Below are 26,527 nucleotides of genomic sequence, written 5' to 3'. Positions count from 1 at the left end.
CATAATCTAGAAAGGTTTGGTTGATAAGTTGTCAAAGCTTCACCGAAAAATCGTAGAAAATAGTAGGGGACAAAACTCAAATTTGCAACACATGGTCATGCATAGTTAGTACATGTCTGTGTGTCACCTTTTCCTAATAAAAGAAGAATAATGATGCAAAAGCACACTCAACTTAAAAAGGATGTCCATTCAATCATATTGTATGGGATGCACACATATATGTGACTTTTCCAATCGTGGACGAACATCTAGAAAGAAGAACGACCAAGTAGAATTAAATCAAAGAGATGCTCGTTCTTGACCAAGCATACCCTTGTGTTTAGTCTAAGGAGAAGCATAGGAAGATAAATTAAAAACACACCCATATAAGTTTAAGTGAAGGTCACAAGAAAGAATGAGTAAGAGACGCATGCATAAGATACTTTAGTAAGAAATAAAAAAGACTATTTTATCCCTAAGCTAAGTGTAATGATAGGGGAGAAAAAAAGAAAAGAATAAGAAACATTAGTAAGAAAAACAAGGTAGATAGAGATAAAAGAGTGTTGGACTATATGAAAGATAACATGTGACCTTAATCAAGTCGAATCTAGGTCAAAAATTAGAAAAGTTAAGGAAAGTGGTTCATATCTAATTAGCCATTAGTTGTGTATAGAAGTGGTAAGATACGTGAAAGCAATAGGGTTGGATACCTATAAGATTCATCATGTACTCAATACTAAAGCCAACAGTCATTCAGTTTAGTTCATGTGTGTATACTAAAAGATTATGACTTTTTAGTTATTCCTCACGTGGTCAACAAAATGCATCATATACGTACCTATAGTAAGGGTCATCTTAGGATGGTTTAGATAACAATTTTAATTAGCTTTTGTTATAAGGGAATGGAGTATTACCAGATCTTTTTCATGTGACCAAGGCATGCATGGTAAGGGATTGTGGCTTTTTAGTTATTTCTCATGTGTTCAGTGAGATGCATCACATATGTACCTATGGTAAGGGTCATCTTAGGATGGTTTAGACAATAGTTTCAATTAGCTTTTGTTATAAGGAAAAAAAGTACTACCAGACTTTTTTCTTGTGACTAAGGTGTCCCAATTAGTTAGCCCAATAGGTTGTATGACATGTGTGCAAGCTACGATAGATAGTGACACACAATATGTCTTATGTTTTCACTAGTGCATCAGATATGTCGATTTTAGCTTAGGTTTTAGTAACCTATATGGATGGCCTATGTTAGGGCACAAAGATGCCAAGTTGTGACCATGCTTAAATACATAATGGAACACCAAGTTTATTAGTCTAATATGTTACTTATGGTACTATAGTTAGCTGGCCTAATAAGTCATATGACATGTGTACAAGGCATGAAAATTAGTAGACACAAGGTGTCATATGCTTTCACCCATACATCAGATATGTTGAGATCAACTTAAGCCTTACTAGTCTGTGTGAGATGACCTATGTATTTAAGGCACAAAGGTGATAAGAATAGACAAATAGGTAAATGAGAGAGTTAGAAAACATCTATTTCAGCCACATGGATATTTAGTGATAAAACATCAAGATTTCAATTTTATGCTTTGTGTAAGGTATCGAGATGTCACTAGCTTACTGAGTATTTTCACTTATGCGATGTTTTGTGTAGTTTTACAAGTAGATAAAAGTAGCAGGGCATGCAAGGGAACAAACAGTTGAGCTAAGCTATTGTCTGAGGGTGAAGGGCAAAATCATCATTTATAGAAATTATGTCAATTTTGTGTTTTGCTTTCAAATATGCATTTTATGAATTTTTAGTAACTTACACCTGATTTGTAATAATATAGAATTTTAATGCATGTTAAAGTATTCATTCAGTTTACACCTTTTTATACGCTTTTAGATATAAGTGAATTAATTGCATGTTTTTAAATTCCATTGTCTTTAATTAAGAAATCAAGTAGTGCACGTTTCTTTCAGTCATATTCTGTGTAGGGATATGTTTCTAGAGAGAGGTGTTACACTAATTGAAAATATCAGCTCTTATGCTTAGGAGTGACAAATCCTTTATTGATCCACCATAGCCTTAGTACAAATCTCAATATGACCAATTACCATTTTTCTGGCAACACACTAATCGAATTGCGTTAGGCTGGTGTTAAGCCATACCGATTCTTGTATAAGATGATCTAGTGATCTCAAGTCTAAGGATCATATGTACCTCTGTTTACTAAAAATATATTTTCCATAAACACTAAAACAACATCTATATGGAATTCTCTTGGTAAATCAATCTGGTGGATATGTCTACAATATGCACCTATATGTTGTACTAAGTTATCAACAAACAAGTTTCACATGTGAGAACTATAAGGTCATTCAACACTATGATAAATCTATCATTATTACCTATGTATTTGATCATGGTAATATCAAAGTCACAAACATTTTAAAAATATCCATTTAATATGTACATAAGGTTCTCACAATCAGGTGTCGAACACTGATACCTTTACCATAGTTCAACTACTCTTAAGACAATTATCTGTTTAATATAATATACAAATAAAATGAATTCTATTTTCATTAATTAAATATCAATAATTATATTAAATATTAATTGTAAAGATTAGCTCTAGGGCAGTACCCTAACTGTTCACATACCCATGTGTGTAATAAGAAAGGGAAGAATGGTCATTTTCTATAAGATGCATGAAAATAACTAAGTTCGGGAGAAATACATGCGCATGTTTGCAAGAGTACATGTTCATGTATGCCTAACGAATTTCAATTTTGGATAAGGATCAAAATTTGCAATGATTTTAAAAATTATCATTAATGGGTAACAACTTACACGCGCATGTGTAAGGAGACACATCGTCATGTGTCATACATTTCTAGCAAAATTGAAAGAGGCATTTGCAATATGTTTGGCTCATTTGGTTGATACTTCATAATTTAGAGCAAAAGAGTGAGTTTAAGGGTTCAAAGGCATTGTGTTAGACTAAAGGATTTGTTGGAAAATTCATCTTTGCTACAAGAAGATTTGTTTTGTTGCCAGAAGAAAGGTAAGTATAATGACTTCTTTTTAATTTTGGATCTTGGTGAATCTTGATAGATGTGTTGGATCTTACAACAAAACTTGATGATCTAGTTTTGTATTATATGATGATTTAACATCTACTTTAAATGATTGATGTCCTTAATGAAAGGGTTTATACATATATTACATTGTATAATGCTTAATGGCATTATTAAGGTAATCTAATGTTATTTTTGCTATTTAGAGGGTATAGGATTATTGAAAACAAATGGGGATGATTGTATGTGCAGTGAATGAAATTGATGTAACTCTTCATGAGACTTTACTCTATTGTGTTGAAAACATATGTAGTTTGTTTAATTATGCAATCTAAGAATTCTGTGGTTGAATGTACTATACAGTTTGTTAGAAACATACTAGTAATAGATTTTGCTTGATTAAGATGAATTATAAATTGTAGGTGCTAGATAATTGGTTAGAAATCGGAGAATTCTTTAGGTTGAAAATTTGCAAAAGTGCAATACACTCTCATGTTAGGTATCAACTGTAGGATTTTGGCAAGAAAATTAAAATTTTAGATCATGTTCACATCAAATGTAACAATAGTAATATAAAATTTACATGTTGTTTCAAGAAATAAAACATAAAAACATATAAACTATCTTGTACCTTGTAATTTGATTTGAAGTTTGGAAGCTTGAATCACCAAAATAAGTGATCTCTTGACTTACACCCTTCAAGGAAGAAAAATGGAAGCTTTCCCGACAAAAGAAGAAAAGAAAATGTCATATTTTTCTACATTTCTCTCTTTTTTATTAAACTAAAACTTGATATTTATCAAGTTTAAATTATATGTCTAATTCTCATTGGTTGATAATTAAAAGTAAATAATAATTTGACACATGTTGAATAATTTGTGCCTAAAATTATTCATGCAACTTTCTAAACAATTTAAAAGGTGTAAAATGACAATTTCGCCCCTTTTCTGAATTTTATTCGAAAAGCACAATTTTTATCCTTGGAAAGTGCTAGTCAACCATGGATAAATATTTTCAGCTTCATAATACCATTTTCTTCTTTGAAATATGGGTGTGACCTTCAAGATTTATAGTGACGTAGTCATAGGTCCCATATCAGACGATACGTTTCATTATATCATTGTATAACTTAAAACTGTCGTTAGTCTATATACTTCATTTTTCGCTATAAAACAAAGCTCCTACTGATCATGTGGTGTTATCTGGCAATGTCTCATGACCCCTACATCACAATGAAGAACAAGTTTCACATAATATCAAATGAACATTTCTTACTCACACTTACCATGTAGTCCAATCCCTCCGTCATTACATCCCGATTAAACTTGGATTCATGGAATGTCAAAATCCAATATTTAGTCTTTGTGAATATCAAGTAATACATCATAATGTGCCACATCGAAACTCTCTTCATATGGTCTTTTATCTATACTGGCCAGTGTCTTAGATTTTCATATTTCTCGATATTTGTATAGGAACTTGGGAGCAATCGAGCTAACGGATCCCTATATGATCATCACTTATCCTCTCGCTCAAGCAACATATGATCAAAACGGCTTCTGAACGAGACATGATTAGCCTTATGGTATACACCATATGAACCATACATTCTAGAACAAAGCACAACTATGATATCTCAAGTCAAAGGATCTATACACTAGTATAATTTACGATATATAATTAACTACATATTAATGCCCATGTGATCATCGTTCAGCGATCACATTCGATAAACAATATAATATAATAATCTTTGATCAATTCTCTAATCATCAAACGGTTCTATTGTTTACCCATATATATGTCCACCATATCTAATATCATCCACTGATATACTGTGGTGATATAGCACACACCCACTATGCAATACTATTGCCCAAACAAATTGCCTATGCAATGAACAATTTGATGACGTTTATTAAAATTCATCAGGACCTTTTACATGTCATATGTATGTAGCTAATATAGATGTAATATACAACTATAACATATATATAAAAGTGACACAGAAAACATGTGAAGTATGATAGAACTCTTCTTTTATTAATAATATATATGCAATATGTACAACCCTTGAAACTAACAAAGCGATTGGTTTTTAAGGCATATTCTAACATCAACACGCCCATATGTCTTAGTTTTAGAATAGTCTTCATATGTGTGGAGAGAATGAGAATTTGAAATTAGGGAAAATGCACACGTCTATATGGTATGGGACACACAACTGTGTGTGATAGTTTAGGTTAACACACTCCTGTGTAGAGGAAACACAATTGTGCATTTTAGGAATTTTGGTGATGTGCGTGCATAGGGATAGTCAAACCCAGTTCATAGTTATAAGAAAGAATACTTTACCCATAAAAGTTGAAAATAAGGTGATTTTGGCCCTAATGAAGGCAAAATGAGTTAGTATAAGTTTCAAAGGTGTCTGACTATGTGCATGACAACACAAATGATTTTGAAAGGTGTTTGACTAAGTGTATCATGGTACGAATGATGTTTCAAAGGGTGTCTAACTGTGTGGACAACAATATGAACCCTAATCGGAGCAATTCTGTGTCAAAAATAAATAACTAGGTACATATTTATTTTAGCCATTAAGTTATCTGTAATGTGATAGTAAAAGCAATATGGCTAGTTCATGTGACTTTGATACCCATATGATTATTATACACTGATGTTGGGTGCCTTAGTATCTAGGATGCTTAGTCACACATTAATATCGAGTGTCTTAGCATTTGAGATGCTTATGTGATACTAGAAGAGGTTCAAGGTTGTACTCCTCATATGATAGGGTATTCTTAGCTCGAAGCCAGGACGACAAGTGTACTGAATGCACTTTATGATAGACATTTAGGATATCGTATGCTTTCACTAAACGTATGAAATGTTGATATATATCATTTGACATTAATCATTTGGGATGATAGTGCCAATGAAGAATATGCACTGGGTGTCAATATATTTCAAATAGACATTTAGGATATTGGAGAAACATTTAAGAATACTACATTGAGATTGAGAATGAAAATGGAACATTTATAGTTTATTATTAATTGTGATGTGTGCAAGGTATCGAGAAGTCACCTACTTACTAAGTGTTTATCACTTATTGTGTTCCTTTTGTGGTTTTACAAGTAGGTTCATGGATCAGCAAGGCAATAAAGAAGCTAATGGGGTCAACTTGAGACATCACATGAGATGAGGGGCATTTCAGTCATTTGGGTTTGTGGACCATCTCTATGTTTATTTTGTGTTGGAATTGTTAATTATGCAATGGTGTTTACGTATTATGATTTTCAGACACATGAGTATTTGGATTTGATTTATCATGTTTGAACTTGGATTATTTATATTATTGAGGCATGTTTGGTTTACTATATATGAATACTTTTTTGCACGTTGTGTGAGTTTGAATGTAATCATGATTTAATTATCTGTTGTGTGTGAATAGGTTTTGAATCCATATTCTAGATAAGAGTATATATCTAAAGAGGGGTGTTATATTTAGACTTACTCAATATTGGTGTATAATGTTCTATTGAGTCTACAGAGGATATTTCCTGAATTAAGAGGCATATCTTAAGTTTAAGCCAAGGTGGAGTTTGTGATATAATTATCTTAAACTTATAACATAAAGGTTATAAGAGTCATTGTATCGAGCAAGGTCTTTCATATAATTTTGGCTTATGGTTAAAATGGTCATTTTATTGAGTAGATATTTTTTTAACCTAGGTCTATGAACCTAGGTTTCCCATGGTCGATGACTTTAGTTATTTTTACTATCCGACTCTATTCTCTCTTCCTTTACTCTATTAAGGTTTACTATACATCGACGAAAACTATTTGTTTTCTTTGATCTATTGGTGCACTTGATGAGGTTTGTTGGTTATGGTCCTGTGTAACTTTGTTTTGAGGTTTTTGCGATAATATCTTGTATTTGATAAAGATTTATTGTTTGTATTATAAAGTATAAATTTCTTATGTTGTTTAGTGGATTTAACTAAAAGAATATTTTATACCTTAAATATAGGGTTTTGATTTAGAAACCTGAACCAAGTAATTTTTTTTTTTTTTTTTTGTGTATCATTTATATTCTTGCATGTTGTTTTGATAATCGGGTAAATCAATCCAAAATTCTAAACCAACAGAAACACTAAGAAGCATTTTGTTGCATTGGAGCAAAATGGTATACGTGTTAAAGTAGGTTCCACCTTGGATAAAATATGGGTTAATTCAAGACGGGAAATCTATCGCGAGGTATATGGATGCCCATACGCATGTAATTTACGGATAGCTGGACAATGTTCTGTCTTTAGCCAACTGAGGCTACGATGCATCTGTTTGTAACCTGTAGTTGAGACTAGTTTTTCCACCGCAAGTTGGAATTTTCTTTGCTGCAAGAAAACCCCAAAACCAATACTTGGTAGATTTTATGGCCACCGCTTTTTTGGGAAAATTAAAATAAAGAAGAATTTATCGTAACTTTAATTTGAATGTTGAACGTCACCAATTCATGATATAAACCTACTCAGGAATTAGTTTAAACAGCGGCCAAATGACTATTCCCCACGAAGGTATAATAAAATAAAGATACTATTTACCATATTAATTAAAAATAAGATTATTTTTGTTTTAAAAAATTAATAAATAAAAATATAGTTATAATAAAATTAAGATTATATTAATAATCTTTTAAACATAAAGTAAAAATAGTAATTACCTTTTATATTAATTATCATGTAATTATTAATGATAATATAATATTATTGAAATATTTTATTACTTGTAAACTAAATAAAATTAAATTAAATATAAATCAAATCAAATAATAAAATAATAAAAATAATAAAAGGTGGATTATAAACCCTTCAAGTGAAGCTAAAATAATCGCAGTAAAGCAACGAATTTGGGTATCTACAAGTAGGGATGGCAATGAGGAAGGGGGGGGGGGGGGATTTCAATCCTCATCCCTGTCTCTGTAGATGATATCAATCTTGATCCCCGACTCATTCTTATTATGGGGATGAAAATGATTTCCTATCCCCCCTCCATGAGGAAAAACTCTCTTCCCATTTCCTCCCCGTCCCCGTAAGAAAAAATTTCTTGTCCGTATCTACAAAAAATAATCTCCTCTTTATACCCTCTAAATACAATATAAATATATTAAATAACAAAATTAAATAAAATTAAAACAATCAATTATTTCAAATATCACAAATATAATATATTAACTATTTTAATATGCACAATAAAAGCTTAAATAAATTTAAAAAATATAAACAATTTAAAATTATAAAGATATGTTAGTATTTTAAATAAATATATTAATATAAAGAGATAGAAACACGAATGTAGCGAGAAAGAGATACATGTATCCTCATTTATGGCCTATTTTTTATTGGGAGAATTTTTTTTCTTATTTCTGTTTTTTTTCTGTTTTTATCAAAAAAATTTTCTTTTCGATAGGACAGAGAGGGTCAGGCTCCTAAAATTGGGCAAAATTACCATCTCTATCTACGGGGCAGGGGCTCTCCATACAAAATAGCAACCCTAGCTACCACTCTTTCTAGTTTCAAACAATTAATTTTTTTTTTCTTTTTTTTGTCATTAGAAAAAAGCTCTGACATCTAACTGGCTTCTGTAGTCAGTCTCTAAGCGTACAAAAAGTATTCATTTTTTTAAATAATTTTTGTTTACCTTTTCTAAAATAAATTTGAAGAAGAAAGAAAACCAATTTGACGTGAACTTTCGAACTGCCGACTTGACAGCAACAATAGAGAAAAAAAAAAGGCTTACACGCTTGCTATACTGGTTAATGCGACAAGAATTTTTCTCTCTCTCACTATCAAGAGCGTATTTAAAAGACTTGAATTTTTAAGTTTTAAGCCCCACTGGCGCTGAAGAAAGTTACCATTTTTCTTTGATTTGCTGTAGCAAGTTGCAGTTTTTCTCACTCCCATGGAGACTCTTCTTCTTGTGTTCTCTCCTGTTTCTCCTTTGGTTTCCTCCGGTCTGTGTTTATTTATTTATTTATTTTCACTTGCTTTTGGCTTTTACTCATCTCTGGGTATCATTTATTTTTATTTTTCAATTTCAATTTTTGTAAAAGTTATAATCCCTAACATTCAAGGACACTATTTTTTTATGTTCTACCTGATGCATGGTTCATTTTATAGGTGGAAGCAGTTCTTGCTGGAGTAAAAATTTGAAGGCAGGTCATTTTCCAAGTAAGTTTTTCTTTTCTTATAATCTTATAATGTTTGCATGGAGATTATAGGCTTGGATTTACGTTACTGTACCTTTGAGATTAAAAATTAGCAAAATGAAGGATGAAGATAGTTGCATAGGGGCCTGATTCTGAAAGTTCTGTAATAGGATTATAGAATAGTGGGTGAGAGATGTTCAAACTTCATGAGCTTCTTTTATAATTTAAATGGTTTCCATGATGCCAAACTGTAGCTTGGACTAAGCTTTTAATTATTACGGTTGAGACCCCTTCGGCTTAGGTAAAATTATAGGATCTTACTAGACAACATTGGAGCTTTGTTTTTTTCTACATCTTTGTTTTGTAACTTGTTTGTCAAACTAACTTCAACTTGAATTATAAAATAATCTATGAAGGATTTAGGAAATTGCTTTAGAATTAGTTTTTTGATGATCTAACCTACTGTCTACTCTGTTAAGCCTAGTTCCTAGGTATGATAGTTGAGCATTCTGTTTTGCACTTGGAAATACATAGTGTATTGTGGCATTTATACATTTTTCTGATAGTCCACCTTGTTTGTGGCTAGATATCTGTCACATTTTATGATGTTATTTTCTCACTGATCTGTAAAACGAAATACTTCAATTCTGTTCTTCAGCATCAGTTATACTCCTGCATTAACACTGTTCAAATCTCATGGATAACAGGTTCTAGTGTCAGAGTCCAAGTTTCAAGGCCCAATTCATGGAGCATCTTGGAAAACTCTCGTGTTAGAGGAATAGGGCCTCAATCAACCTTCAACCAGAGTAATAATTCTAAGTTTCTGGCAAATGCAGCCTCAGGTAACCCTCTTGATTGTGAGCCTGAAGCTTATAAACCCAAGAGCAGTTCAGACTCTGTTACAAAAGCCGTAGATGCCTTTTACAGGTTTTCAAGGCCTCACACAGTCATAGGCACAGTTAAGTATACATTTGATTGTATAGATCTATAAAATTTAAATGTTGATTGGTAGATCTCCTTGGGTTTGCATGAGTAATTTAATTGTAAATTTGATTTATATGGTTTTACGTCTATATAATTGGTTTGTATTGAGAAGGGAGAAAAGTGCTGAGCCACTAGCCATATGTTTTCTTGATACAGGCATTAAGCATTGTATCAGTTGCCCTCCTTGCAGTTGAAAAGCTTTCAGATATTTCTCCATTGTTTTTCACTGGAGTTTTGGAGGTATGCACCAACATCTAGATTGATTGAACAGTTAATTGTTATGCCTAATCAGTGCCCTTTTTTTAACATTTGTTAATTTATATTTCAGGCTGTTGCTGCTGCACTCATGATGAATATTTATATTGTTGGTTTGAATCAATTGTCAGACATTGAGATAGACAAGGTAGGTTTATGGATGAATCTTTTTGATAGTTTTTCAGTATTGTTAAAATTTTTTTAAAAAAAAAAAAAATTTGACTGCCTCCTTTAGACCTTGAATCTTTTTCACCGATGGTTGGCAATATGTTGGTGCAAGTGCTGGGAGGATCTGTTGTTGGATCATCAATCTGCTTGTCATTGCTGGCCATATATTGAATTAATCAAACAATCTAAATCTCCCACCTATTCATTATTCATCTTAGCATCCAATTCTAGTATGTAGTTGAGACATCATATGCGAATCCATATGTGGAAATCAACAACTTGTGATGCTTTATTGTTATTTAAGGAGTGATTTTACTTTCATAAACTAACCATACAAACTGTTGTGGGATAAAACAATGGGCAAAATAGCAAAGAAAAATAGTTAAGTAAATTAAATTAGATGATGTGGCAATGATGTAAGGAACAAATTAGTTTGTGTATAAGAGTTTGTTTGGTTGGTTTCTGAGTATCCCATTACTTGTGAAGAGCTCTAACTTCATGTACCTTCATTGTGTGGACAGAATTGCAGAAACAATTCCAATATACAATATTGGGATCATCTAATTGCAAATGTGTACTGCATGTGTCATTGCAGGTCAACAAGCCTTATCTTCCTTTAGCATCAGGGGAATATTCTTTCAAAACTGGTGTGCTGATTGTTTCATCCTTTTCCATCATGGTATGAGAACTTTAAGTTGTTCCTCTAATTTTTTTGGGTTTGACTATAATTGAATAACCTGCTGTTTAGACTGGTATAAATTATATTTTGCTAGCTGCAAACTGGAAAATTTTTCCTCAGTTGTTGCACCCTATGATCATATAAATTTAACTGCTGAAGAAGTGAATGAATAATCTTGTTGTGGTGGTTGAAGTTATTATGTTTCAGAGAAAAATATTGGTTTCTTAATTGAATCCATTTGTAATCTATTTTAATGATCCTTTTTTTTTTTTTTTTTGTATTTCTTTGTTATCATCTAAATATCAAGTAGATCTGATTAAGCAACGAGAAAAAGCACATAAAGCTGATAATCTTTTGTTCACCTTGAAAAACAAACTACTAATTCTATGAGTAGGATAATGGATGAAGGAAAAGGTGCTTCACAACTTAAGTTTTCTAATTGAGATTGTGAAAGGTTGTCTGTGAAATAGTAACTTGAATTGTTTTAGACATTTAAAAAATAAAAAACTTATATCCTAGATGAAAAGTAATAATAAATCCTTAAGAACATGAATGCCCCTCATACATAATTGTTATTGGATTAGAAATGGTTTTTGGTAGGAAACCATCTCATAGGCATTTTCTTTACCTTCTAAAAAGAGCTTTTGATGTGTACTTGGCCAGAGTTTCGATTTGTCTTCCTCAGTGGTCACTCCCCTTTGTAGCAATAAATTTAGACTTCTACAAGAATGTAAGACTAAGAATAGTAAAATTCTCACTAGTAACACAATAGAGTCAATACACAAAGTAACTAAATAAGCCCTTTATTGATTGGAATTAAACAAGACACATTTTCTAGCTCAGCTGGATTATATTGGTATGAATAGAAATAGAAAATATATTGGTACTAGATCCTCCAGTTCGTAGCTCCCAAATTCCTGAATTTCCTTTACTTTTTCCTTGATCCTTTCATTTTGTATTCTTCCCTATTAAACAACCGACCAGCACATTTAAAATCAAAATTTGTTTTGTTATCTTTTTGTTGTCTTTCTACGTGTGTTGAGTTTCTTTTTTTTCCACTCCAGTTGCTACCACCTCAACATGTGATGAATTCCCTTGTTGTCCTCCTTCATTGATACATTTTGATTGTTGATGGTTTATCAAACACCCCCCTTCCCCTAACGAGTTTCACCTTATCCTCAAGATGAAAGGTACGAAACATGGTTTCTATAGTATCAAAATTTTCTCATGTCCTCTCCCATGAAGGTTATCCATCCCACCAAATTAAAACCTCCGACAAGTTGTGGCCATCCCTCTGCACATCCAAAACATCATGAGGTTGCACCTGTAATTCAATATCATTAGTGAGACATTGAGGCAATGGTTGACTAACCTGGGTAGGACCAATAGCTTTCTTTAATTAAGAGATGTGGAAAACAAGGTGGATGTGAGCATAGGGAGGAATAGCTAGATAATAGACAACAACACCAATTTTTCCCACAATTTCCTAAAGACGGTAGTAGTGTGGGTTCAACTTTTCGTTGGGTCAAGAGGCCAATGATTGGAGCCTAGATGGTTGTAGTTTCAAGAAAACCCAGTTGCGTTGTTCAAAATGCACCTCTTGGTGAGAATTGTCAACAGATTACTTTATGCAATTTTATGCCTCCCTAACTTTGTTTTAAGTTCATCTAGAATGAAATTTCTTTCTTGAATCTATAGGTTGACATCTTCGACGTGTGATTCCATATCCCCAAATCGTAACAAAATTGGAGGCTCTTCACCATACAAGGCTTTGAAAGGTGTCATTCTAACAACACCATGGAAGGTGGTGTTACACCAGAACTCCACCCACGAAAGCTATTTCACCTTTATTTGGGTTGCATACCTAAGATATGTTTCAAGACTGCGGTTGACCACTCTGTTTGCCTATCGAACCTAGGATGATAAGCAGAACTAAACTTCAGGGGTGTCTTAACCATTCAGAAAGGTGCTTAAGAATATCCTATCTCAATCAGATACAATAATATGAGGATATCCTTTCAGTCAAACTATCTCCAAAGTGAACAAATCAACCATCTAATGGACTATGTGAGGATGTCTAAACGAAAGGAAATGATTATATTTTGTAAGTTAATCGACTACTACCATGATATTGTCGAACCCATTAGACTTTGGTAATCCCCTATAAAATTCATAGCAATGTCTTCCCAAACTTAGGCAAGAATAAAAGAGGTTGTAGAAGGTCAGTCGAGTGAAGTGTCGCATACTTGTTTCTTTGACATACCTCACACATTCCTATGAAAGCTTGAACATCACTTTTTTGCCCCTTTTAATAAACTAGTGTTGACACTCTCTTATATGTCTTGAAAATTCTTGAATGACCTCCTCCTGAAGATAAATGAAAATCCTATAGCAATTTCGGAATGAGTAATGAAGTTTTGGACGCCATTACCACCCTTTATAAAACAAAGTCTCTTGTCTGAGAGCATATTTTGAATGAGATTCTGGCAACCGTAGTAAATCTTGAACTATGACCTATAATTTACTATCAGTCGTGACCTCCTTCGTAATACCATCTGTATAAGAGCTTGAACCACCGAGACTACTGAAAGCTCCCCTTGTTTAGATAATGTGTTGGCAACGCTATTTACTTGCCTTGGTTGATATTGAATTTCAAAATCAAATTCTAAAAGTTTAATTATCCATTTTTGTTGATCTTCCTCCAATAACCCCTGGTCCATTAAATACTTTAGACTTTTTTGATCCATTCTAATGATAAAATGATGACCTAATAAGTAATAACGCCACTTTTTTTTTGCGAATACTGTGACCATTAATTCTTTTTCGTAAATTGACTTTAACTAGTTTCTATTGGAAAGAGTCTAGCATATGAAGGCAATTGATTGCCTCTCTTACATTAAAACTGCTCCAAGCCCAACCCCTAATGCATTAATTTCCACCACAAACATCTTGGTAAAGTCTGGCATGGCAAGTACAAGCTCAGTGGTCATTGTAATTTTGAATATCTCAAATGCTTCTTGAGCTTCAGAATTCCATTGAAAACCTTTTTTGAGAAGTCGTATAAGTGGTTTAGCTATTTTACCATACCCCTTCAAAAAATGCCTGTAATACCCAATAATTCCTAGGAAGTCATGTAACTCCTTTACATCTTTTGGAATTCTCCATTTTAACATGCTCTCAATTTTGGTTGGGTCAACCACTACTCTTTCAACTGAAATGATATGACCAAGGTACTCAATTTGTTAAATGAAACATTTCTTTTTATTTAGTATTAATTGATGATCACTTAAGAGTTGTAAAGTCATTCAAAGATGCATCACGTGAGCCTACATGTTTGAATTATATATTAGTATATCATAAAAAAAAACTAATATGAATTTTCTCATATGGGGCCTGAAAATGTCATTCATTAATATCTGAAAGGTTTCCAGAGTGTTGGATAACCTAAATGACATTACTATAAAGTTGTAATGGCCATTGTGGGTATGAAATGTTGTTTTTTTTTCACATCCTTCTCTACCACCATTATTTGATGATAACCTAACTTTAAAACTAACTTCGCAAAAGTGGTCGCCCTGCTCAATTCATTGAGAAGTTCATCTATGGCTAGAATTGGGAACTTGTTTATTATAGTAACTTTATTCAAAGCCTTATAACCCACACAGAACCTCTAACCACCATCCTTCTGTTAAACAAGTAAAATCAGACTTGAATATGGGCTAGTATTGGGTCTTATGATGCCTAATTCTAACATTACTTATACTATGTTCTCCACCTTATTCTTTCGATAGCAAGGACAACAATAAGGCCATATATTTTGGGCTTTTGTACCTTCGACAAATTTGATTGCATGATCACTCGGGCGTGGCGTTGCAAAGGTACTGTGTTGGGAATCTCAAACAATTTTGGGAATTCCTGTAACAACTCATTTATTTCTTTGTCTATTTCCTGTTTGTAGGATTCAACCTGTTCCTTTGTGCTTCTCAACTCTATCCAATACCCAATCCCTATCTCCTTAACAGTTTTAACAAAGGTTTTTAAGGAAATTTCAAATTTGGACAGTGTTGGATTCCCTTGATTTTCGATCCATTTCCCATGCAACTGAAATTTTAGAGTCAGCAATTTCCAATTCGCTTTACCTCCCCTAATTAGTATAGCCACTCTACCCCTAAAATCACATTCATATTTCCAAATTTTATAGGTAAAAAATCCTAAACATTTTAATCCCCTAAAATTTCAATTTCACTTTTTGGTAAACGTCTGCACCTTTAATCTGATACCCATCACCCATAATAACCCTAAACCCCTTAGTCGGTGATATGCTCAAATTAAGTTCTTCTATTAAACTGTGATACCTCTGTCAATTAAAACACACCTCTCTATTGTTAACCTTCCATGTGATTTTGAATGTTCTGTAGGGGTTGATTTTGGCAACGCAGTGGTTGACAATTTAATCTGAGTATCCTTGGCGTCACATTCTGGTTGGATTTCGTCGATGTTCCTCCTCTCGTCGTTTGGCAACTGTCCTTCCCCCTCACATCTTCGTTGACCAACAACACCTATTGTAGCTTATTCCAGCACTGATGATTAGGCCTAAAGCTCTCATCCCACTTAAAACACAAACCTTTAGTGTACTTATCTTAATGCTCGACATTAGACAGTTGCTAAATAGGAAGTTGGTGGTTGTTACCCTGGGATTTTTTTAAACAACCTGTCGATTGTCGGGAGAGATTAGGGCTTGAGTTGGAGAGTGGAGGATTTGATTTCAACAGTGTTGGGATGAATGGTGCTCAGTTTAGGTTGGTCATGTTGGTCCAAATGTGTGGTTGGATGTTGGGTTAGAAGGATTGGGGTCGAACATGATTAAAGTGGTTGGAATGGGTTAACTGGGTAGGAGGAGTTTAGGTTGGTGGTGGTGTATTTTGGTTATGGGGTTGCATAATTCCATCATGAAAATGAATTAGGTGTAGTACTATGATTTCCCTTTAATGGGTTGGCCCTTTAGCTTCCTCATTTGGTCCAAGATTATGTTACGGTCTTCAATTTTCTAGGCCATTTCCATGACTTGGTTAAATGTGCTAGGACCCATCACGATTTCAGCCTGAATATCTTCCTTCAAGTCATTAATAAATGTCCCCTTCAATAGTTCATCAGACAAATCTAGTAAGAGCACTGATAATCATTCAAACTAGCTCCTGTATTCTGCTATAGTACCATGCTGCCAAAGTGAAAGTAGTTCTTCATGCATTGTTCCATCTTATGATGGTTGAAATCTTTTTTTCAAGGCTTGCTTAAATTGCTTCCATCATATGATCAGTGGACACGTTTCCACCCACTGTAACCAAATTAAAACCAAGTCATCCATACAAATTGTAATTGTCAAAACCTTGTCCTTGGCCCCAATGCGATTCACGGTAGAGTACCGCTCATTCTAGAAAATCCACCCCATGGGATTCTCTTCATGAAATACGGGTAAATCAATGACTTTTGATTCCACAAATCCTTCGACTCCTCCTTGGTTTGACAACTTTGGTTCCCTCCATTCCATGACTCTCAATCCCCCTTAGGGACCCTCTTTTTCCTTCTCCTATCTCGTCTTGAGCCTTGGAGTGTTCCATCAGGGCTTTATCTCTATTTGCCTGATTATTTTGATAAATTATAGTCAACAAATCCTTGACATTTGTAAGGCCTTCTTGCAATGAATGAACCTTTGATTCTAAATCATCAACCCTATTCTTTACATCTTTATCCAACTGCTCAAATTTGGCGTCCATTCTTGTACTGACCATAACACATCTTGAAGCCTCACGCTCTAATACTAATTTTGATGCATACCTAGTCAGAGTTCCAAGTTGTCTTCCTCTATGGTCGCTTCCCTTTGCAATAGTAAATTCAGACTTCTGCAAGAATGTTAGACTAAAGGTAGTAGAATTCTCACTAGTAGTATAATAGAGTCAATACACAAAGTAACTGAATTAGTCTTTTATTGATTGAAATTAAGCAATACATAGTTTTCAACTGAGTTAGATTATTTTGGAATGAATAGAAATAGAAAACCAATAGCAATAGAGGTGCTAGATCCTTTAGGTCGCAGCCCCTAAATTACTGAATTTTCTTTACTTTTTCCTTGATCCTTTCTTTCTCTACAATCTCCTATTTAATAGCCAACCAGTCCTTTAAAAATATACTTCTATTTTGTTATCTTTTTGTTGTCTTTCCACTTGTGTTAAGTTCCTTTTTTCCATTTCAACTATTGCCACCTCAACCTATGATAAAATTCCCCTATTGTCCCTCCTTTGATACACTTTGATCGTTGATGGTCCATTAGCTTTATTTTCCAAATTGGCAAGGATTGTGCGATTGGTAGCTCATTTTGAAGTTAAGATATGGCTTTTCTTTTTTTGTTTGTTTGGAAGTTTATTTTGTTACTCTTCCCTTAATTGCAACTTATCTTCTAGTCTTATGCATAATTTGGGGTCTTTTTCTTTTGTTTTGAAATGTCAATAGAATTCCTTGTTTAAATTTTTAGCATGAATAAATTTAAAAGGTAAAATCCTTTAGGATTTAACTTTGAATTACCTAAAAACTTTAGGTGAACATTGATGAAGAGTTATGTGTTATTTGCAAAAGAAGACTACTCTTGTTTCAATCATTCAACTTTGTGAATCTTATTATTCATGATGCGGAATGTGCAAGTTGGATTCTTAACTGCAATGACTATAAATAACTTCCTTTCTACCTTTACAGAGTTTTTGGCTTGGATGGATTGTTGGTTCATGGCCATTGTTTTGGGCTCTTTTCATCAGTTTTGTACTCGGAACTGCATATTCAATCAATGTGAGTTATTATTATAATATTAATTTGTCATTTATTCTCACTCTCAACAGGTTTTTACAATGTACAACTTAGAGATGGCGACGGGCAGTGTTAGGCCGACTTCGGCACAACCCACCATGCCTATGGGTCGTGTCGGGCCAAGGCCTATGGCACAACCTTATATATATAGGATTGTAGTGTTGGGCCCTTATTGGGCAAGCCCGAAAAATATTTAAAAAATAATAATTTAAAAAACAATAATTATTAAACTTTACTAATTTATATTTCCTTTCAAATTAATACAACCAAGGATCGTAAATTGTGGGTCTATCCTTCAAATCATATTTTGTACATATTTTCAAATGGTGTAAAATCATTTTCTAATATTGTTTGTTGTATTTAATTAAAGAAAACTCTTTTTTTCACATTGGAGCTTGTTTTCTCTAACTACGTTTTCTTAGTTTATTTGACACTTGAGATCCGAGACATGTTAGTTGTTCACATGCTCCCACCAACAAGAAGAATCAAGTAACTCGTGCACATGGTCGTTAGACAATGTCCCTTCTCATACTTTTGTTGTACCTCCTACTGTCACTATTCTTTTAATGTTTATTAACAATTGAGTTTTTATTTTGTATTTTTAATTTTGTTAATTTTTTTTTTTTTGAATATTTTGATAATGAAAAAATTTAGTATTTTACAAACGAAAAAGTTGTTTAAATGATTGGGATGATTTCACTTTTGTAGACTCAATTAACCCAAAATAGGTGCAATGTAAACATTGTAAGAAATACCTTGTAGAAGTTTTTATTTGTTTCTAGAACTCTTATTTGTTTTTATAATTTTTTTTTTACAATGTTTATATTGCACCTATTTCTATTCAATTGACTCTACAAAGTTGAAAATACAAAATAGAAACTAAGTTGTTAATAGATATTAAGGGGAATGGTGGAAGTAACAAGTACAACAAAAAAAAACAAGTGACACTTTCTATGGCCATGCGCGCAAATTTTGTAGTTCTTCTGTTATGCAAAGTGTATGAATGACAGATGTCTTAGATATCAAGTGTCAAGTAAGCCAAGAAAACTTAATCAAAGAAAACAAGTTCCAACACAGCGTCACCATTAAAATAAAGAATTTCTTTTAATTAGAATATAATAATTAGTAATAAAAAACGATTTTACATCATTTGAACTTATAAACAAAATGTGATTTAGAGGTTTGACCTACTATTTATGATTTTCGATTATATTAATTTGAAAGAAATATAAATTAATAAAGTTTAATAATTATTAAAAAAATATATATTTTTAATATAAAACCGAACACAAAAAAATAAATGAAGAAAATGTAGAGAGAAATTGAATGAAGAAAATGTAGAGAGAGATTGAGAAATTAGGTTTGGATGTATATGGTTAGAGAGTAGGGAGGTGTGGGGTTTATATATAAAAAAATTTAAAGTTGGCCAAGCCAACAGCTACTTGCCAAGCCAGTAGTCAAGTAGTCATTGGCTTGGCCAAGCATCCAGACCTTTTGCAGAACAGTTTCTTGTCAGTAGGCCAGTAGCTATTGGTCTGGCCAAGCGTCCAGGCCTTTTGTAGAATGACTTCTGCAATTGCAAAAGCCGTTCTGCAATATTTTTAAAAAATTTTTTAATTTTTTTGCTACAGTGTCAGGCTTGCTCGAGCACGACCCACTACAATAGTTTGCTGAGGCCAAAAAATAGGGGCCCAGGCCATTCCTCGGGCTTTGCCGTCTCTAGCACAACTTGATATGTGTTATTACTCGCAGGGCAGCATACATGTGGCTGTTATTTGCTTAATCTTGCATGCTTGGTACTAATTTGCTTAATCTTGCATGTATGGTCGTCTTCAAATGGCTTGCGAATAAGTCAAAAGGAAACATGTTAGTTGTGTTTACATAAAGATAAAATGCAGTCATGTTGTCAGCTTTATGCGTCTAAAGTATCTGCTAGTCATATCAAGCTAAGGTCAACACTTTAAACCTATTACAAGTTCTTGATATGGAGCATGCTAGTATTAGCTTCTGCACTCCAACTAATTATTGCTAGACATGAGTTTTGAACACATAGATGAACTTAAAATTATTGCTAGACCAGTACTTATTAAATAATTTGAAGCATCCTGTCAACACAAAATAAATCAATAACCTAGGTAGAAGACTTTTTGCTTTCTTGATCTAATGTTCACTAGGTTTCTATAGTATACTTTGAGTTTGTCAACCATGAAAAGTTATTCAATGGAAAAAAAAAATGGCGCATGCTGGAGTGTATAATATATTTGATGCATCTCAAGCAGTGGGCATGTTTAAATGCAAATGCATTTGCAACAGAACAGCAGCAGAGAAACAAGAGACAGTCATTCAAACTATGGAGTTGGTTATCAGATTTAACAATTGTTTCTCTGTGTATTTCAGTTGCCCCTATTGAGATGGAAAAGGTCTGCAGTGGTTGCGGCAATGTGCATCCTAGCAGTTCGAGCAGTAATAGTTCAACTTGCTTTTTATCTTCACATGCAGGTCATTCTTTCCCTATTTCCTTTTCAAGACTCTTAGAAGTCTCATTATTCCTTAAGCAATTTTTTTATCTTTTGAATTTAAACATTTTATTCCTGATTTGGTTTGATCTATTCTTCTTTGACTGAGTTTGCCTATTTAAGGAGGCATTATGATAGTTATTGGAAGTAATTTCTGTTTCCTAATCTGTTTGGTCTCGGCCAATATGTAAGAAGAACGTTATTCTCTGTTTTCAAGATGACTTGATGATTATTGGATACTGAAATATTTGTTTCTGCCCTGAATGTTTCGTCCCCTTTCTGATTCTTACAGTTTATCATTCCTTTCTTCTCCTTATTTTGCTTTATTTGTTCTACTCTTTTATTTTCTGCTGGACCCCCATCAAACATCACTCTCCCTTTGGTAATACATGGCTTATAGACCTTTTTTCCGATTAAAAAACCAGGATTTCTATCTTCCTAACTGATATAGTTTTTTATGGCAAACAAGAATATGAAGAAATTGTTGCATGTTACAAGGCTCTCCTCCCTGTTAGCACTTGAAACACTAGCTTGTGTATATATATATATATATATAACATAAACGAGAGTGCTCTCAATTCATGTCTTGATTAATCTGTGTTTTTGAAAAATCCAATGCAGACATCAAAAAACTTAATTATTTTCACATAGATGTCAGGACCAAAATATTGTCTGACTTCATTATCTGCTAATCTGCACAAAATTTTTCAACCTTGAAGTGTTTCCTTTTTCATGCCTTGTGCACCTCGAATTCCTAAATACTAACATGATAGGCAATTTCCAGACTCATGTGTATGGAAGACCAGCCATGTTTTCAAGGGCTCTAATCTTTGCAACTGCATTCATGAGCTTCTTCTCAGTTGTTATAGCACTATTTAAGGTAACTGTTGTTTCATTTGAATATTAATAAATGTTGATCCTGTAAATACTATGTATCATTTCTGGTGTTCTTTTTGTTTTGATCCAATATGCATATATTGTAATTAACATATTCTGGCCTTGCGGTTCTCTCAATTTAAATGATATATTTTCTTTTACGCTCACACTGGATCTTATTCAGGATATACCTGATATTGAAGGAGATAAAATATTTGGAATCCGATCTTTTACAGTACGGTTAGGTCAAGAGCGGGTTAGTTTTAAATATAGGCATTCTCCCTTGAGTCACATTTTCTTTTGTCCTTTTATCCTCATGTGTGTGCTTGACTTTGGCAGGTGTTTTGGACTTGTATCTCTCTACTACAAATGGCTTATGGTGTTGCAATTTTAGTCGGAGCAACATCTTCCTATGTTTGGAGCAAAATCATCACTGTAATGTCATTGGTTTCTTTATGGGTGAATGGCATCTATTGAGTTTTGTTCAATTGAACAATTCAGCTTCTCTTTCCTATATAATTTAGGCTCTGTTATTGCATGACAAGAAGTTCTACGCATAAAAAGCTGTTCCATGCAATAATAGGGACCTTTCACTCACTTATTAAGCAATAAATAATCTAATCAAAGTCAAATTTTAATATCTTGCAAACAATTCAGTTAGATTTTTTTGTGAATTAAGTCGCCATAGAATATGATTTACTCTCTCTGAATTGGTTCAGGTTTTGTGTCATGGCATCATGGCTTTGATACTGTGGCAACGTGCCAAATCCATAGATTTAAAGAGCAAAAGTGCAATAACTTCCTGTTATATGTTCATCTGGAAGGTAACCATCAATTTTTACCTTACTGAATGCAAAGTTTGCTACAAGAATACAACCAAAATTTACACCTCAACATAGCCTGTGAGTATTTTAATGAGAGTTAGGAGTCAGTTCAGCTTTCTATTCTAATGAGCTACAGCCGGACAAGTCGATTTTATATAAAGCTCTTTCTGAAAAAATTATGATCACACAAATGTGAGTTCAAAAACTGGCCCAGGTTTTGATACTGGTAGTTTTCAATCTGTCAGCTACTCTCTTTAAAAAGCATATCTAGGTTGTAGCCTTTGCATATAGGAGTTAAATGGAATTCAAGTAGTAATATTTTTAACTATGCTAATATTCATCGGTTAAAAGAACATTAATTTAATTGATCTTCCCTAAAGTTTGCCAAAATTACAAGCGGACCTTTCTGATTAATAAAATGCGTTGGAATCTCTCTTCTGGATGTTTCTGATAAATTATATGAAATTTAGCTGAAGTCTCTAATGAACTTCACTGGAGAATTTTGTCATTATCTAAACTTCAAAGGAAATTTCTTGATGTTTTCCAAATTAAAGTTAGTCTGAAATTAGGCAAATCAAATATGTGGTTTCATGATAAGATGTGTTTTGTGTTGCAGCTGTTTTATGCAGAGTATTTGCTGATACCATTTGTAAGATAAGTGAGCAGAGGAAGATTAACTTGCAATCCAAGGACTTTTTATTAATTTGTATGTAGTTTATCTTCTTGAATCTTGACCCACCAATGAGACATCTATAATTTCTATGCTCTTGAGCAATATAACATCTTTGGTGTACCTCATTACAAATGAGTTTAGTTTGATTACATGTATGTATGTAATGTCTCAACAGTGAAGTTACTGATATGCTTGTGCCAAAGATATTTAATAGTTCAGGAACGAACCATTTCAACCATTTACCTCTACAGAGTTTCTCATAAAGTGGGGGTCTAAATTTTGGAACACCGGTAAGTCAAATTGGCTTTACTTCAAAAAGTGGATTAGGCTTCGGTTGGTTTATCTTTATGAAATCTTGTAAATTTTAATCATCAAAACTTGCTTATTAACATTCCTTGGTAGAATTATTAAGCCATTTTGATTTAGGTTTTGAAATCTCCAAATGAGTAGTATTATATGCATTAACAAATAGAATTTTGGGTACAAATGTTGATGTGTCACATCATGTAACTGAGAATTATTTCAACTTAAAATCATTTATTTTGTTAAATTTTTAAGTGTTTAGATAATAACGTAAACTAAGTGAAAATATCTAAATTGTTCATGACATGAATTAGTTCATAATCGAATTTGACAAAAGTTGAAAAATACAATATTTTAGGTCAAGTACAACTGTGTTTTTGGATATATATTTGTTATTATTCAAATATGGCATGTACGACTGTACATAACAAAACATATGTTCATATATTGTTAAATATAGGCCAATCACAAGTGTCCTCTTCCTATACACATCAAGTTGTGCATTTACAAGAAAAGTTAACACAGGTCATGGTCAAAGTTTCATGTACACTCGTACATTCAAAGAATGTGCATCTATACATATGTTTATTGAAGAAGTCACGAGAAGGGTGTCCCATATGCGAAGAAGTCGTGCATCGTCGAACATTCAAGTCAAAGCAAAACATATGCTCATGCATTTATAAAGCACATGCTTGTACATCATATTTACATAGAGTCACGACTCACTTTCCTCATACACAAATAGTATATCCAAGAAAAGTCAAACCAAGTCAAATATTATTTGTACACTGATGCAAGAGCAATGTACATCCACGCATAGGCAAAATTTAAGACGTACATGATAATCGTCCACAACTCTAGAATTAACAAAAACACTTTATATACACCTATATATGCCTATGCATAGCATTTGCACACCCATACATGTGTGGCGCAAGAAGGAATTTGACTATTGGGAGGTCTGACCGAAGTTGATTTTATTTGAAAAGTCAATTTTGCGGTCAAGTATGCTAGTACCTCTTGCTAGTATGCTTGTATGCATTTGCATTTCAAGAGAAAAAAAAAAAAACTCATTTTTAGATGTCAACAGGCACCTCTCTAAATCCAACAGTGATAACAATCTTCCTAGCCATCTAAGCCTATAAATTCATGTTATTTTAAATTTGATAAAGTTAGAGATCATATATATAAAATTTATACTTTTTTTCTCCTAAAAAATTCTCTCTAAAGCTCATACCCATACATTTAAGAGAATCATCATACTTCATATTTTGTATTAACCTTTGTAAAGGCATTTCCATTTTTTTTTTAATTTGTAACCATCTTATTGGGTGAAATCTCATATCACTATTTTTGGGTACAATCTTTAATAAATTAGTGTAATTAGGTGAAATTTAGAAAAACTATTATAAAGGGAAGTGATTTTTACAAGCAGAATTTCAAACTAGTTACTTGAAGAAATAGATGTAAAAGGCTTGGGTTGAGGGGCTCCAAACAATATAAATTTTGAACACTTCTTTCCCTTTCCCTTTATTCAAAGTTCATTATTATGGGGTTTGATTTTGGTTAGATTTTGATCAATTATTTATATGAAAGTTCTAATTTTTTATAAGTTTTTAAATAATCATAATGTCATCATCTAGGATTATATTAGCTATTAAGATATTTTTATAGATAATGTATAAAAAATTATTGATTATTAATTTTTTTTCTTCAAATTACAATAAACGCATGAAAATAAAAGAAACCTTGCAATTATCAATATCTGCTAAATAAGGGTATACTTATAGTTTTCCAAAATAATTTAGGCTCTTCAATTACTATATAAAATAAAATAGAAAAAAAATTCTTATTAGTTTTACCTACTTTTTTTTATTTAAAAAAGTAAAAAGATACGTTAATGTTAACTTTAAAGCCAAGTACTCAATTCGGTCGGATCCATGTAATATTATACCATTGGACAAAAGCCTTTAACAAATAAAAACAATTTGGCTAGTGGGCTCCATTATATGTGTGTATGGATTTTACTGTATATGACATCTTTTCCATATTATATAAAATATAAACTCAACGAGACGTGTATATTTAAAATTTCTACTCAAATAAACAACGTAATTAAAAGTATGATATACACTTAATAGTGCATTGCGTGCAAAAAGGTGTATATAACAACTTAAACAAAACCATTTCCAATCAAAACACATAAAGTCATACAATCAATGTCTAAAATACAAATCCATAACTAAATATTGTATAATCATCATACGTAATCCCAAACTATAAATCCACTACAATAACTTAAAAATAAATACAAATGACTAAAATGCCCCTCTTTATGCAAGCTCCATAAATTAGATCGCTAGCTCTCCTGCATGTCTCGCTACTCACCTTGCATATTTGCAAAATCACAAACAAAAGATTGTGTGAGTGCTATAACACTCAATAAGTAGATAACCTTTCATTACCTTTAGCACAAATTAACTAAACTAGCGTTTCTAAGCTGAACTGAAATCTCATAAGGCTGTGGTCTACTTTTGGATGTTTTTCAGCATCCTTGATACCCATCCGACTAATCTATAACATATTCATGCCCTAACTCCATAAGCACTATCATCCTAGATGACTAGTCCTAAGCTTACAGTATCATTGAGATAACAACTCCTAATCTCGACATCTCTAATGTCATGTGAACACATACTAAATAATATCTCAGATGTTTACAACTACTAGTGCACATAACACTATATTGATTGAGCATCGAGCTAACTAATCATTGACACCCTGGTCACACGAGGAATCTGATCGTAATCCTTGCCTTGAGGAATCTAATCATAATCCTTCCTTTTTCCACATATACATAACTACAAAACTACTAACTATTAACCATCATCAAATGACCCTTACCACGGGCACATACGCGAAACATCACGTTGACCATGTGAAGAACTAAACTAGTGCAACTCTCTTTTACCATGCGCACTTGAATATAAATGAGTTGTTAATATGCCTTGGTGTTGAGTGTATGATGTATCTCATAGGCATTTAACTTCTAACCTTATTGCTTTTATATATACTATGCCACTTCGCACATAGATGGTGACTAAATCGATGTACATCATTTTCCTAACT

General features: G+C 32.9%; 1 protein-coding gene across 1 annotated transcript; it reads left to right on the top strand.

The window, feature by feature from the left end:
* The first annotated feature begins 8,808 nt into the window (after positions 1 to 8,808).
* LOC123194989 (homogentisate phytyltransferase 1, chloroplastic-like) lies at positions 8,809 to 23,333 on the top strand. Its single transcript, XM_044608518.1, has 13 exons — positions 8,809 to 9,070; positions 9,237 to 9,287; positions 9,973 to 10,223; positions 10,406 to 10,489; positions 10,578 to 10,652; positions 11,268 to 11,351; positions 18,099 to 18,188; positions 20,604 to 20,705; positions 21,507 to 21,602; positions 21,783 to 21,854; positions 21,938 to 22,033; positions 22,318 to 22,422; positions 23,039 to 23,333. The coding sequence occupies exons 1-13, from the start codon at positions 9,019 to 9,021 to the stop codon at positions 23,078 to 23,080; spliced, it is 1,200 nt and encodes a 399-aa protein (XP_044464453.1). The 5' UTR covers positions 8,809 to 9,018; the 3' UTR covers positions 23,081 to 23,333.
* Positions 23,334 to 26,527: the final 3,194 nt, after the last annotated feature.

This window comes from Mangifera indica, chromosome 13 (genome assembly GCF_011075055.1).
Source record: "Mangifera indica cultivar Alphonso chromosome 13, CATAS_Mindica_2.1, whole genome shotgun sequence".
In the NCBI taxonomy this organism is placed as follows: domain Eukaryota; kingdom Viridiplantae; phylum Streptophyta; class Magnoliopsida; order Sapindales; family Anacardiaceae; genus Mangifera; species Mangifera indica.
This window is presented reverse-complemented; position numbering and strand designations above follow the sequence as displayed.

Bases quoted from the DNA above. Each gene is read 5' to 3' on its own strand.
- LOC123194989 (XM_044608518.1), top strand. From the start codon at position 9,019: ATGGAGACTCTTCTTCTTGTGTTCTCTCCTGTTTCTCCTTTGGTTTCC. The intron at 21,855-21,937 runs GTTAGTTTTAAA...TGACTTTGGCAG, and splicing joins TACGGTTAGGTCAAGAGCGG to GTGTTTTGGACTTGTATCTC. The intron at 22,034-22,317 runs GTAATGTCATTG...GAATTGGTTCAG, and splicing joins TTTGGAGCAAAATCATCACT to GTTTTGTGTCATGGCATCAT.